Raw genomic sequence first — 16169 nt, 5'->3', positions numbered from 1 at the left:
ACAGACTTTATCAGAAGAAAACTGTCCAGGTATCCCACTATGGTAATGCCCTGAGAACAAAAAAGAGAAAAGATAGGGACCAGGATCTTGGTGAGGACTCAAGGTGCAGGTACATTATCAATTTGTTGAAGGGCATAATCAACAAATGAATAATGTGTACCCTCAGCAACATGTGGGTAACGCTGATGTGCTGAAAATATTGAGATATGCAAGTAGGTGTCCTTGATGTCCACAGAGGCCTGAAGATGGTGGGAAGCAATGACTGCTCCTTGTAGAATTTGTGTGACAAAGAAAGGTGTTGCAAACCTTTAGATCCAGTATTGGGTAAAGGCCCCTTTTGCTTTTGGGAAATGTTAACTAATTTTACCAAAAAAACAAAACAAAAAAAAAACCTTTGAGCAGGTTTGAGTAGAAAGCCTGAATATTAAAAGAACAAGAAAATTACCCCTTGGGATCTGCTAGTCTTTGCAGGGACTTTGGAAGTTTTTAGAACATGAAGCAAGATGAAGGCAGAGATTTCAATTCTAGCTTGTAGCCCCTGGATACCACATTCTGGATCCAACTGTCTGTAATGTCCGTGATCCAGGTTGCCCGCAAAGACAACAGACGTCCCCCCACTTTGAGAAGTGAGCTTCAGGTTTGGAGGACTTTAGAGTCTGGGACCCTTGTCGAAACTGAGTCCCATGCTACACCTTGGACTTGGAAGTCTGGAAGAAATGAAAGCGACTGTCCTTAAATTCAGAATGAGGTGGTTTCCCAGACTGAGGTTTAGGGTAAAAGTGTACACTTTCCTGGAGTGATGCTCTTGATAAAGTTGTCTAGGCATATAATATCTGCTAGCCCATCAACACAACAGAGTAGGGACACGGGCCTGAGTTCCAACTGTTGGAGGACAGAAGGATCTGTTAGATATTTGTTATAGCTAGGATCGCGAGACACATGCTTGGACCAGACGCCCAAGGTCTGGAGAAGGGACTGGACTACAATGGCAGGTTGCAAGGCAAAGCTAGCAAGGGAGAATAAGGCTCTAGAAAGGTCTTCTATTCTTTTATCTACTGGGTTTTTAAACACTGTTTATTTTTTTCCACACAGACAGTCAGTCTTGCTAAGAGAGGATATGGCCAGGTCTACTATGGGAAGAATGGCCTACTTTTTTAGAAACTCTCCTCGGTAGGATATTGCTGGGTGAAAACCTTGAGAGTAAAGATGTTATCCAGATTTGGTCAATCTCCATTCAAAACAAGTTGCAGTAGTGCGTGTATTGAAAATGTCTTGGGGGCTTTTAAGAGAGCCCAGGCTGGTAACATTAGGTATAACTGACACAGGCAGTTCCATGTTTGAGCATGTATAGAGTGCAGTACATCAGTAAGGACTGAAAGCGTATTCTGAAGTTTAGGAATTACAGTATGTCTGCAGACTGAGAAATCTTAAACAAGGATAGGGTTCATTGCTCCTCATCCTCTGATGACCGTGCAGAAACAAATGTATCCACACAGAAATTTAGAGATGGACTGTGGAGGGAAGGGCATGGGAGCATGCTTGCGACTCCTGAGTTCTGAGTCACCTAACATGACTGAAATGTTCATGGCTAAAATGTCTATAAACTCAATAGGGACAGGATCTGGTGGCAAGTGTTAATGTATATGTAGGGTATAGAAGCTCCCATACAAAGAGTTGTTCAACTATTAGGTTTAGTTTAAGAACTTTTAAATATTCACAGGGTGATAAACCAATTTATTTCAGTGGATTGGGATTCCCTACTTTATTCAAAGCTTGGAAAAAAAACGTTTTGGTCAGAGTTTCATTTTAGTCATCTGATTAACATGTTTATTTGACAAACAGATAATGTGTACACATGGCGTTATGTTTACAATATATGTTGGGCTTACTAATCAGAAAGCCCAGCATTTCTTTTGTGTTTTCAAGCAGACAATGTTAGCCCATTCGTTGTCATTAAAGGTGCGTGCCCATCCTCTGACTCAAGTCTATTTTTAGGGCAGCAGGTCCACAAAAAAAGAACAGACTTTCCAGAGAATAGACCTTGTACAAAGCTCCAGCTGACATTTGAAGTATTCACATGCAATGTTTCATATTTACCTGATCAAAAGAAAAACTCAAATGTGTATTTTTTGCACCAAAAAATAATGAATAATTATAGTAACATATTAAAGGAATAACATGAATGATCATGACTCATGAGAGAAAAATGTTTTGTACTGTACTGTAAAAAAGCTCAAAGACATATGTGCGCATATGTACATATTTAGCAGATTGCCTGCTGCTTTAGGGAGTGCATCATCACTTAACAGACATGGAGGCAAATGTTTGAGGCCTTGTGAAAGCAACATGCATCAATAATTTGGTTAATTTGGTGAAGAGGGCCTATCATAATTGGGCATTTGCAAGAATCTAAATGCCCAGTATGAAGTTGTGTAGTCTTACCCATCATAGATAGATGTGTGGGGTGTTATTCACAAGTATTCTCTCCCTGTCATAGCAGACATGTCAGCTTAATGCCAGGCTGTAGGGCCCCATGGAGGCTGAGCTGTCTTCTGCCTCAACTCTTGGATGATAAATAACAGTCTACCATGCTGATGGTACTTTTTAGCTTGCCTGGACAAACTAACAATACTGACTTCAAGGTCACTTTAGCATGTCTTAAGGTCCCGTAAGTGTTTTCACTATCTTCACAATGAGAAAGCTGCAGGGATTTAAAGCTCAGAACATTAATAATTCATTTAAACATTTTATTTCTTCATTTCTGTAAAATACAGTACATATAAAAATAATGTATTTTTTCCTACAGATAAAAACATTAACTTCAGAGAAAAAATTCCCATACTAATTCTTTATGTATACACAGATTATTGCAGTTTACATGAAATGTTGTGCAGAAGATACATGTAGGCTGTCTATAAAGGTTCTCATCTATCCAGGTCATAGTGTACCTAGTAGGGGTAGTCACTTTCAACTGGGCTTCTTCTGCAATGTTGAAGACATTTCATGGCTCATCCACTACCTTCTTCAACTCTGAGTGACAGGAACATGCTCGGTCATCATAATCCAATCACCATGGAATGTCAAGGCAGATTTAGTTGTCCAAGAGCATGATGGGAGATGGGTAATGGGAGTGTAATTTCACAAATGTTCACACCTCCCATTTTGTTCTTGGACAATCAACATCTGCCTTGACACATGCCATGATGATTAAAGTGGCTGAGTTACACAAATGGCTGTAAATACTGGGCTGTGTTCTTGACACTTACTACAGCTACTTAGATGTTTGGTGAAATAGTCATATTTATACGGTTCTGTAATGCTGTATGACAACTACTACTAGCTTGTGGGCTAAGTGCAGCTTAGTGTGGTAACAGTAATGACACGGATGTCCTGAATGTATTGTAGAACTTGCAGAACAGTTACAAAAACCCGGTGGGGAGAACACCCGTTCGGGAACTCATAGTCAATGCAGCTGAGAGTCAGCAGCAGTAAGCCCCAGCTGAAGACAAGTGAGGGAGGTGGAGTGCGGCATGGCCAGTCCAACCCAAGAGGGAGCTTGCAGAAGTATAGGTATCTATACCCTACTCCTACGGAACGTTTTCCTACCATTAGTACTGTCCCTGACAGCCGGGTTATCTCTCCCTTCACTAGCCATATCTCAAATACGTGCCAAAACCTGGGGGCAGGGACCTAAAAAGGCTCTGCTTGACCCAAGATGGCTGCTAGGATCACCTGAATGCACAGTAGCCAACAGGAACACTGCTCCTGGGGACTAAGAAAACCATACAGAAACCAAGTTTCTCTTGACTTCCTCTCCAGCTGCAGTACCGTTCCAGTCATGCACCACCTACAGTGGAAAAAACAAACTGCACCTCCCTACAAGCTATATGTAGGTTGCCATTGCTAAATTCCCTAGGAAAATGCTTTATACATAGCTGAATATCTGGCTTTAATAATTTCTAAATCTGGGTATGCACAAACCAATTCAGCAGGAACTGGACAAATTTTGGTATGTGTGTTTCGTTGTCTTTTCAACAGAAGTCAGTCTAGCAACCAGCTTCTGTTGAATGGTCCTGCTGGAAAACCAACATTTCATCAGCCACTGCAGCACTGATCTGTGTATTCTTATGGAGGGGAGTCCTCCTGTCAGAATGCAATAGCACAATGGGAGAGATCATAAAAGGTGTGGATGTAGGAATCTGTGAGGTTTTTTTTGTGCAACCCCTTGACTTAACGAAAAAAAAAAAAAGCTATGTGTGTATACCCTGCCTACACTGTATTGCCAAAACTATTGGAACAACCCTCCAAATCATTAGATTCAGGTGTTCCAATCACCCCCATGGCCACATGTGTATAAAATCAACTACCTAGGCATGCAGACTACTTCTACAAACATTTGTGAAAGAATGGGTCGCTCTCAGGAGCTCAGTGAATTCAGGTGTGGTCCCGTGATAGATTGCCACCTGTGCAATAAGTCCATCCGTGACATTTCCTTGCTACTAAATATTCCATGGTCAACTGTTAATGGTATTATAACAAAGTGGAAGCAACTGGGAACAACAGTAACTCAGCCATGAAGTGATAGGCCACATAAAATGACAGAGCGGGGTCAGCGCATGCTGGAGTGCACAGTGTGCAGAAGTCGCCAACTCTCTGCAAAGTCAATAGCTAAAAACCTCCAAACTCCATGTGTTCTTCAGACTAGCACAACAACAGTGTGTAGAAAGCTTCATGGAAGGGGTTTCCATGGCCGAGCAGCTGCATCCAAGCCTTACATCACCAAGTGCGATGCAAAGTTTCGGATGCAGTGGTGTAAAGCACGCCGCCACTGGACTCTAGAGCAGTGGAGATGTGTTCTCTGTAGTGATGAATCACGCTTCTCTGTCTTGCAATCCGATAGAAATGTCTGGGGTTTGGCAGTTGCCAGGAGAACAGTACTTGCCTGACTGCATTTTGCCAAGTGTAAAGTTTGGTGGAGGAGAGATTATGGTGTGAGGTTGTATTTCAGGTTTTGGGCTTGACCCCTTAGTTCCAGTGAAGGGAACTCTTAAGGTGCCAGTATACCAAGACATTTTGGACAGTTTCATGCTCCCAACTTTGTGGGAACAGTTTGGGGATGGCCCCTTCCTGTTCCAACATGACTGCACACCAGTGCACAAAGCAAGGTCCATAAAGACATGGATGAGTGAGTTTGGGGTGGAGGAACGTGACTGGTCTGCACAGAGTCCTGACCTCCACCTTATAGAACACCTTTGGGGTGAATTAGAGCTGAGACTGTGAGCCAGGCCTTCTCATCCAACGTCAGTGCCTGACCTCACAAATGCACTTCTGGAAGAATGGTCAAACCTTCCCATAGACACACTCCTAAACCTTGCGGACAGCCTTCCCAGAAGAGTTGAAGCTGCTATAGCTGCAAAGGGCGGGGCCAACTCAATACTGAACCTTACAGACTAAGACTGGGATGCCATTAAAGTTCATGTGTGTGTAAAGGCAGGCTGACCAATACTTTGGCAATATAGTGTATATCATGATCTGGAGCACCTAGGCAGGTCAGGTGACCTGACTGCACTTGCTACATACTTGCTCCAGGTCAATGACTTAAAGGGTTAAAATCAGAGACATCCAGGCAACTAGTGTTTTCAAAAGAAGGTCTGAAGTTTAAGCATTTCACTGAAGACAAGTTTTACTTACTCAATATTAAAGTGGAAAGAAAAGTATTCATTTTCAATGGGCTTTTTAATGCAGTGTGCCACAAGGCACTGCTGAGCACTGTGTTCTGGTGTGACTCATCCCTAAAAGATATGAACAGGCTTCAGATCCTATTGGTTCACATTCTACAAGCCTTTGCGGGAAAACAATTAGTATGTTCCTATCCAAAATGGAAATTGTAGGGCACAGCTTAAAATTTATAGGATAAAATTGGAAATATTTTAAGGAAAAATAATGAATTTTCTTTGGCTGCAATGATCCACTATTTTACACTCATAACAGTGTCATAATGCATTATGTGAATGTTACATATCAATTTTCAAACATTAATTTTGTGCTTTTGAGCATCTGAAGTTTGAATAGTTTGCAGGATTTCTCTGTGATATAGCAGTTGATGTGCCTGTGCTGTCACTTAGTGGCCATATGTGGTACTGCACATGCACACAGAAAAATTTGCTTTCTGGGTAAAGGAAGTCTTTTTTCATCAAACAAAAACTCAGAATTCAACTAGTACTGCAACTCCTAGGCCTCATGCACACAGAACATTAAAAAAACTCTTCTAGAAGCTGTCTTCCTGGCAGCAGCATTTTTGCAGAAAAAACGCCTGACGCTTGTAAAAGTATATAACGCTTTTACAAGCGTTTAGGCATGTTTGCAAGCATCAAGCGCTTGGACTTTGATTCATTTGATTGGTCAGAATGGTAATTTATTCTGGCCATTGAAATTAATTAACGATCAAGTGCTAAAAGCGACTAGCGTTTAGACGCGTTTATGTAAGTTTAGCCGCATCCAGCGTTTTTTCTGCCAAAACGCTGCTGTTTCTGGACGCACTGGCCCTGGGTTTATTTTTTCCTGCTTATAAACGCTACTTCTTCTAAAGGTTTCTAAAAGTGTATGTGTGCATGGACACATAGGATAACCTGGAGGGCCGTTTGGAAGCAGTAAAAAAAAAAAAAAAACACTTGACGCCCCTACAAGTGTCTGCAAAAATGCCCTGTGTGCATGAGGCCTGAGCTATTTCAGTGGATAGTCTATGGACACTGTGAAAAAATCCGGATAAGGTTACCAATTTGTGTTTTAAAGGGCCAACTCCACCCAAAAATGATAATGCTGAATGGAGATCAGTGTATTAATTTACATTTGAGTTTGGCTCTTTTAGACTGAAGTGAGGAAATTTGTGCCACCAGCCCATAAGAAATGCGTTGCTATCTCAGGATTCCCCAGTTACCTACTTTTTCAACATAACCGTATAGTCAATGAGAGAGTGTGACCCATCACTGAGATTATTCATGACTGTAGTAGTGGGTAGAGTTGTCCTTTAACTATTGACACTTTAGCAATACAATCTGGGAACACCTCTGCATATGATGTAAGACAGGAATTCCTAAACACACCCACTGCAGGCTCTTATGCCCAATATTGCTTTTTTATATTGAAAAAAAAAACTGATTTAAAAGCAATATACGTTTAGTTTCTTACAGCACCCAATCATATTTAAACCTGGCATTAAAGCCTGAATGTGAATAGTGACAAAAGAGAGAAATTTAAACAGCACAGGAAGTACACTGCCAATGACCTTTTGGAGGTGCTATCTAGGTTCTTGCTGCCATTTATATAGAGCTGGATTAAGGTAAAGTGAGTGAACTTACTATTTACGGCTGCAATGTTTGTTGGATACGATTATAGCTCACCTATTAGTATGACTTGTTTTGCCTTTTTAGCTTAGTATGAATATTTCATATTTATTGCTTCCATCTAGAACAGATTGTGTTTGAGTCTGGTACTCCAAGGTTCCTGGTTTCCTGTTTTCTACAAGCTGCACAGATTTATTAACAGGACCTCAGAAAACACATTTTTGAGTCAGCAGAATGACTCAGAAAAGGGACTTATCCCTTTTCCTGCCCTCCTAGAAGCACAATGCCATTTAGGTCTTCCTTCACAGGAGCAGTATGCAAATACATAGCTTTTAATAAGAAAGATCAGCACTACTCTCTGTATTGACACCTTAACAAACATATATTCAGCCAGTTAGCAGTAGTGTAGATGTGATACAAATGATACCAAAGGTTTACAAAGCTGACACACCAGGATAAGCATAGTTATTTTGATAAAATTGATGGTTATTTTCAGTTGGGTCCAATGATATTTGAAAATGACAGTCACATGTCTAAAAGAAAAATACCAAACCTTGTGTTAAAGCTTTGTGAATTAAGCCTTAAGTCTGTTCTCTTGGAAATCTATGAAATGCTTTGGAGATATGTAAAACTTTACTTACTGAACTCTGAATCATATTTGTGTTCTAACATGAAGTTTAATAAGACATAGAATGTGGTGGTCCACGAAGAGCTAAGTGGTACGGTCCCAAGGGGCAGGCTAACAGTCTCTGGTGCAGCTCAGATAGTCCACCGGAAAAGAAAAGAGGGAGGCAAGAGAACCAATATAGTGTTGTAAGTTGGCCCAAAAGGTTTATCAATAGGAAAAGGACATAAGAAAATAACTTACATCTATTGAGGCCGTGGTCACCCTGCCAAATGGAAACCTGCAACCTTCCAAGTATGTAGGTGGAGAAAACCCTGTCTCTATGCAAGATTTGGTTGGCCATTCTTGATGCCGCAGGGCTCTCAATCCTGGATCTCTATGGAGCACTCAAGCAGGTGTGTGAAACTGGCAAATTACAATAGGCTTTGAAAAAAATCCCTTTGGAGATCCAATCGGAAGAGGCATCTGTTGTAATATGTCTAAGGATAGGTCAGCATAGAGGATGTGATGATCTCATCAGATCCAGCTTGACCTGATGACATCATTGCATCCTCTCCAATATCAGTACATCACCCTGAACTGAGGAAGTGGCACTTTGTAGCCAGGAAACCCTTTTTTTGGTGAAATAGAAACTTGATGACTCTGACCTATCCTTTGACATATGACAATGGGTGCCTCTGCCAATTGGACCACTGACAATCTGAGTCCAACATACCCCATAAGATAAAGAAAATTCCTGTATGAAAAGCCTAGTACGCATCGGAACAAGAAGACTATTGCATGCATGCCCAGCACTGTAATTGGTGCCAAATGGGCCTGTTTAAGCTCAGATTGCTGAGTGGTCTTCAGCTAGTTTATGCATTACCTGTGCCCTGACCTGATATATAGCCTTCTTGTGCATGAGCTGGTTCACCTCTGACCTGTCTTTTGATTTCTGCCTATCTGTTGTGACCTTGGTCTGTACCCTGACTCCACTTCTGCCTCATGTTCCCATACCTTGTTAACCGGATGTAAACTGACCCCGGCTTGTATCCTGACTCTGCTTCTGCCTGATGTTCCTGTACCTTACTGAGACCTTTTGGCTTTGCTCCTGTTCGCTGATCAAGTGTCACCATATACTGGTCTCTGGTCCCTGTCTGGTGATCCATGGTCATCTGGATCCTGCAGCCAACAGCTGTCCCCAAACCTCCTGTCACCACTACCAGGTAGGTGCAAGAGAAGCTCCCTCTTTAGCTTGATCTCTACCACATACGTGACATTTCCACTTCTTGGCTTCTCTTTACCTTTCTGATTTAAAGCACCTGACAGCTAAGCCAACTCTTGCAAAATTTATCTAGAAAAGCCCAGGAGCAGAGTATTGTGTACATTGTGAAGTGAGTCATATTGAAGGGCCTGAAGGTAGAAGGAGACTTCTCCTTTAATTGCATATTTCACACACTTTCTCATGAAAGTCTTCTTAAAGATGAATAATAAGAATGAAATAGGAAATGTGTATTACGCTGTATATGAGGCATTTGGAAGTCTGTGGCCACAGGAGGGCAGCAGAATAAATGTTGCTTGGGGGGACATTCAAATCTAGCCCTGAATAATCCTGAGACACAGCAGTGCTTCTAACAGATGCCTGAAGTTCCCCAGAGTAACCTGCCTGAGGCTATAGACTGGCATATATTTTTGTGAGAACAGTTAGCAGGGAAATTTCCTGTCCCCTAAAGACTCAATCTTTGCTTTCTAGCAGCCTAATTTTTGCAAGCAATGCTTGAAATCAGAAATGCTGATGCTATTTTTGGGCTGGTGATGGCCAGCTTTAACAATGTGAACCTGTGCTTTGCTTATGTATAGCATAGTAACAGGCTCAATTTATTCTTTGGCCCCCCCAGCTTCTTATATTCGCCTTTCTTCTGCTTTCCCAATGCTCTGTAGGCCTTGAGAAGCAAAGCAACACAGCCAGTGCTACTGAGTACGAGGGGTATGTCACTTACTTCCATCTAACAACCCTGGTGCTTGCTGATTGGCTGCTTAGGCACCTAGTGGAAGCCGGGGGAGAGTCTGTTAGTGCTGTGTAAGCTCCAAATCGCAACCTTAGCCTTAGGGCAGCTGTGGGGGAGCATTAAAATGGAGCAGGTTCTTTTTAAGCCTAAGCAACGATGCTATCATACCTATTAAAACTAATACAGGCAAATCACTCAACCATTCCCACATTTGAATCCACACGAAAACCCACCCCTGAGGGGTCCAGGAATATGAACATCCCCGCCAAAATATAGAGTGGTTGTAAACCCTTACATATACCCAGTAAAGTGATGAAACAAACTACATAAGTTGTACCTGTCTATCTGAAGTTTTTTCCACATCCATTCAACTTTCTGAATTCACACAGCTTGTCTGAGGGTTAGAAAAAAAAAAGGGGGTGGAGAGCTGCATCTACACACTGCAGAACTCCCTGAGGAGAGCTCTGTGAGCTGATTGGAAGGAAGAGACCCCCCCATCCAAACAGCCCATAGGAACAGAGCTAAGGCTGTCAATCTACTGAAGGTTCCTCTTCTGTCACAATTTTTCTCTTGGTGTCAGGAAAACTTATACAAAGTTATTCATGCTCATAGCAAAGGAATGAAGCAGCAGAGAGAAATTACACTTAGTGCTCTGGACTGAGACAAGTACACACTATAGAGGGATATGCTTTGTTCACATTTCATGTCTCCAGCTTACACCCACTGTAAAGTATGTATCATGAACTTTTAAGTAAATAGCCCACCAACAAAATGGTGCACCATTGAAAAAAACAGGACTCACACACCACTGAAGAAACAGGGCAAATAAAAGTTTCTAAAAACACTTCATCATTGTTCTGCACAATATACAATATTCTTCAGAAACCATGAACACTATTATGGAAACAAAATGTCAATCAATACTGTTAATATCGATAGTTGTACACAGTCTGGAGATGCAGTAAAGAGCTGCATCCCAGCCACTGCAAGGAAATGGCACCTTTCACATGGTCCAAGTATATTCGATTACTGGATTCTCATTTACCAGTAGGAAGTAACAGAGTAGAGGATCTGCAGAGCCATAGAGAAGCAGGGAAGCTGAGCGATGCTGTAGGCCAGTGAACGTGTCGGAGCTTTCATGGCAAACACATAAGCAACTGTGTGTACTAGGCGACCCACAAAGAAGATGAGGAAATGAATTCTGGCGATGTTCAGGTTGGGATCCAACAAGGAGTAGATGGCACCAAGAAACAGGAATGGATAGATGTTCTCCATGTCATTGCGATGAGCTCTGCGAGAAATAATGAAGATTATAATGACCACAGTAGCCAAGGTAATGTTCTTTAGACAGGTTAGCTCCAGACAAAACCAAAGGAGATCAGTGAATGGCTTATCTTAAATAATAATTGTACTTTTAAATAGACCAGGCAATGTTGCAAATATGACCTTAATAGGCCTCACTCTGACATCTATTTCTCCTTGTCCTATTTCAAGCTCTCCTCACAGTGTCAGGCCAGTGCAAGCATTGCATTGTGTACATTTACACTGTCTACATCTGTCATTTTACTGGAGGCAAAGACTGAAAATTTGGAAGGAAGAGATTTTTTTTCAGGCAGAAGGCACTCCAAAAAATCCCCTATATCTAACAATTGTGGTCTCCAATGATTACATGAGTGCAGTGCTGCAAAGAAATAATTTATGTCTCCTGGCACAGAACACATTGAATCTAACATGTACTGTATGTGGAGATGTATTCCAAATTTTCAGGGATGTGGTTACATCCCTCTAGTATGTATGAGATATATATATATCATTTTGAATTTGAACACAGTCATTTTTTCAGTTGTGTCAACATTCTTTGAGGCAGGTGCTCCAACTCCAGGACTCAGGCTGATGCTTAAGTATACTATAAATAGGTAGGCGCTATATATAAACATGTAAAATGCCCCTAAATAGAACCATTATAATTGGATAGATTATCAGGGTAAATGCTATATTCCCACAACCTATACAGAAAACATATAAAATAAAATGTAAATAAAAGTCAGCAGTTACATTTGTGCTTAAATAAAGGTGAAAGTCCTTTCAACTTCTTTAAACTGTGCCCAGAACCAAAAAAAGTAAATATCTTCACCACGTGTCGGCAGGAGAAAGTAAAGATTGCTCACTCACCAGATCTTTTGACCCCAATTAAGGTGGTCAAATACACTTTTTGGTCATATAGGAGAACATCCTTTCAGGAAATATCTCCCCTCCAGCAGCTCTCCGTTTATGACCATAAGCTAAGGAATAGGGACTCCCAACATGCCTCCAATACTTGTATGGTGTTCGATATGGACTAATCCTTATGCAGACTTGGTGCCGGACCACTCAGGCAAACCAGACAGATAAAAATCCTTTTTGCACATAAATGTTCCCCTGCCTCAGCCCCTTATGTGGCGTATTGTAACTAGAGCAACCGTCTGATGGATTCAGCTTTGAATAGTCCAATAAAACGGCCTCCCAGATGGCTCTACTTACTCTGCCACAATATGGAAATATAAAACCATTAGACCATTCATATAAGGCCATTAGATCGTTCACCAGTACAAAGTATTTCTCACATTTGCAATTATTGTCTACATAAGAAAGTTAAAAAAATAAAGTAATCTTCCAAACGTTCTCGATAACAATAAGTGCAGTGTATATTTGTACCATCTATATCTCTGAGCTATGTCGGTGCTATATTCCAGACATCATAAGAGGAAAATAGAAAAATAAATATGGCTGTATCTATGGAAAGCAGCTAAATATACAGAATGTTCCACAATCCATTTACATAGATATAATTGTTCTAGTGATAGATATATTTGTCCTTGTGGCAAGACGCAAAACATGAACATTTTCCAATGGGCACATTTCAAAGGATATTTAAAGACTCAATGTCATCCAAATGTCATAACATCCCCTCAACTGTATTAACCAGTGGATTCATTCATTCAGGATCTCTGATTGGCTTTTAGGTCCGACCACTGGACCTTTTGACAGCAGAGAAGGGAGCATGTAAGAGCACTGTCAGTTGGTTGGAACAGGAAGGAGAATGGAGGAAAGTGTAGAGTGATGTCAAAGGAATGATGATGGCTTCCAAGGAAAAGAGGAAATGTGATGGTGGGGTTCAGGTAATGTGGTTGTGGGGATCAGTAGTACCCTGATAAAATGTGAAATCAGGCACAAGCGTGTCCACAAAACCAGACTACTGGTAACAAGGAAAGTGAAGAACATGGTGTGTCCTAGTAGTCAGCAGATATGCCTTTCTTTTACACTTTTGACTGTTGTGTACCTTAAAATGGAGCATAACCATAAAATGAACATCATTTCCTGAGCCTCATACACATACAAAATGCATGACTGTAAAAGAAAAAGTTGCAATCAGTGAACTTAGAGGAATTTCAGCTATTTTGCTATTAGCTGTATATTTATACAAAAATTTTTTTCTGTTTTGTGACATTTACATTAAAAGCTCTCCATTCACTGTAGCTGTTTATATACACATCAACGGCAGTATGTTATTACAGGGTAGAGAGCTCTGAAATCACAATTTGATTCATACAAAAGAACAACTAACAACATAGTAAAGAAAACAACATACTGTATATATTATATATTGTACACATATAGCTCTGTAGTATGACTGAGCACATCACATGCATTCCTGTAACCGCTACAACAGCCCTTCCAATTTTTGTATGTTATAGGGAACCTTTCCTTCAAATCACAAGTATGGGACCCACTATTGTCTTCGTTAAAAAAGTATTTAGCTAGGAAAGTGGGGGCTCCTAACTTGCATATCATTTGCAGAGAGGGGACTCACTAAAGCTGAACATATACATGTAGATTTCTCTCCCTCATCCACCTCCCTAGATTAAAGAGAAAAATCATTTGACTCCTCCAACCACACTAAACAGTGTAGATAGAGAAATCCTGGCTGCTGAATATCTGGTCAGTGCCATTATCTGTTTGGATGCAGGCAACTTTCGGACAATTATTTTTCAACCGGTTCCTTCAACAAAAGTCAACTGAAAGGGCCCATCACAGCTCGAATTTCCACGAAATCACCAGGAATTAAAATTCAAACCATGTATGGCCACCTTAAGTAGTGATACAGAGGAAGATATGAAAGCCTTCAGCGTGCACTCTTACAAAAGAGTCAGCTATCTCTTGCTTTAGTGGGAAAAGTCCATTTGGAGAAAACAATCTATTGAATCTGTGATGGAGGAGTAGAGAGTGTTAATTCAAGAGGGTTTGCAATTCCCAGTTAGTATTATAAAGCAATAACAGTTTTTTAATACAATGGGAAAGGTGCTCCTCACTTCCATACCCCCAAACATTCGGTCCCCGTCCCCGGGACACAGATAATCATGGCCGGATCTAGGAGGGTTCAAATCTTGAGAACGCCCGATGGGAGGGGCGAAACGCGTTGACGCATTTCCGGTCCATTTGTCATACGTCTGGCGTCACTTCCGGTGAGTGGAGCGCACGCCGAGCGGTGCGTTCCAGCGGCCATTTTGCGGGATTTAGGCTGGTTCTTTGCTGTGTCTCTGCCTCATCTGACTGCATTGATGTGGGAACCCTGGAGTATGTGCTAGCTGTGATCATTAGGCTGTTTTGGGCCTAATAAATGTGCCTTTTTATGAGCTATTGAAATGTGAGTGGCCTGGAGTCTGTTCATTATGGTATAGTTTTGATCTTGGCAATATTACACTATGTAAGCTTTCTTCTTTGACAATACGATGGAGCAAGCGAGGAGGCCACGGTGAGGACCTGAAAGAGGATCTTATCTTGGGGAGGCTAACATTGAGCGGATGAAAAGAGGGCTAGGGATTCCCTATAAAATTCCTAAAGGCTTTACATTCACCAAAATCTGGTGAGTGCATTTGATGTTGGTGTGCACGGGTGAAAGGTGGAAGGCTAGAAATTTCATTTGGAGGTCTTTATTTTTTACCACAAGGGACTTTATGGAGTTTTTTATTTGAAGATTCCTTTGATACAAATATGCACTAAGTGATATGGGATTTTGATATTTTGTGATTTATTAGTATCTATTTTGCGCTGTTTATTTATATATTTCACTGTTTGTGTATTCACATTTTTGTACAGCAGCAATTTAGAAGGGTGATTCATTCAATTTGTATTGGCGCAGGAATATTTTTTTCTTTATTCTGGATCTAGGAGGGTGCTGAGGTGGACAATCCCCCCCCAAATGTTAGTTGTGCCCCCCCAAAGCCAACCCTAACCTGCGACTATACTACCCTAACCTACCACTATACCACCCTAATCTGATACTTCAACGCTCTAGTTTGACACTATACTGCCCTTGACTGACACTATACTGATCTCAGTTATGTGCTGAGTGAACAGGAGGAGCTCTGCTGCCTGTGCCCAGGCTGTGTGCAGTACAGGGATGAGAGAAGGAACTGTGCCCCTGTCCTCCATCCTACCCACCTCCCATCATCTGCCCCCATGACATTTTTTTTACTGCACCCTCACATCAGACAGGCTAGATCCGGCCCTGCAGATAACGCAGCCCACAGTCCACCCTAGGCTCACCCAGCGATTGGGTAGTCCTTCCCAGACCAAACTTATTTACCGCAATGGTCTGCCCAAACCCTGCCCCTATGTGGTGACCACCCAGTCATGGCCACTGATCACTGTAATGAATGTTTTATTGAATTTAACAGGATGCACTAAAATAAGGGGAACACCGTGATCCCTGGACATTGCCAGGGACACAGCATCAATAGATCTAAAACTCTGATTCTGGAAAATCTGGGACAGTTGGTATTTATGCTCTTCCTGCCCTGCAGACACTTGGTCATTGGGACTTGAAGTGAGAAAAAATTCACCCCTACAGGGACACAGACAACATTTTAAAATGCTATTCTTTCTGCAGGACATTCCCATGATGGGCAAGATGGACACAAAGCCCAACACTATTGTAGGGGTTGATTTACTAAAGTGGAGCACTCAGAATCTAGTACATCTGTGCACGGTAGCCAATCAGCTTCTAACTTCAGATTGTTCAATGAAGCTTTGACAATAAAACCTGGAAGCTGATTGGTTTTTATGCAGAGCTGCACCAGATTTTTCACCATGCAGTTTAAGTAAATAACCCCCCCATGGCCTCAATTTCATTGGAATTGAAGGCACTTTAAACCTGAAACAAGTTCTAACCCC

At 41.4% G+C, this 16169-nt stretch overlaps 1 protein-coding gene across 4 annotated transcripts in view; it reads right to left on the bottom strand.

Annotated features, from left to right (window-relative positions):
• Nucleotides 1-2733: 2733 nt before the first annotated feature.
• The window catches only part of PTGES (prostaglandin E synthase), a 256421-nt gene continuing 242985 nt past the window's right edge, over nt 2734-16169 (bottom strand). For all 4 annotated transcript variants that reach the window (XM_089669075.1, XM_089669074.1, XM_089669073.1 and 1 more), the window contains one exon: nt 2734-11247. In XM_089669075.1, coding sequence (XP_089525201.1) covers nt 10998-11247 — 250 coding nt within the window. In that variant the 3' untranslated portion in view covers nt 2734-10997. The remainder of the gene's footprint in view (nt 11248-16169) is intronic.

This window comes from Staurois parvus, unplaced genomic scaffold (assembly GCF_062004578.1).
Source record: "Staurois parvus isolate SC_StPar_1 unplaced genomic scaffold, SC_StPar_1.0 ptg000068l, whole genome shotgun sequence".
Taxonomy (NCBI): domain Eukaryota; kingdom Metazoa; phylum Chordata; class Amphibia; order Anura; family Ranidae; genus Staurois; species Staurois parvus.
The sequence above is the reverse complement of the archived record's forward strand: the minus strand, read 5'-3'. Positions and strand labels throughout refer to the sequence as shown.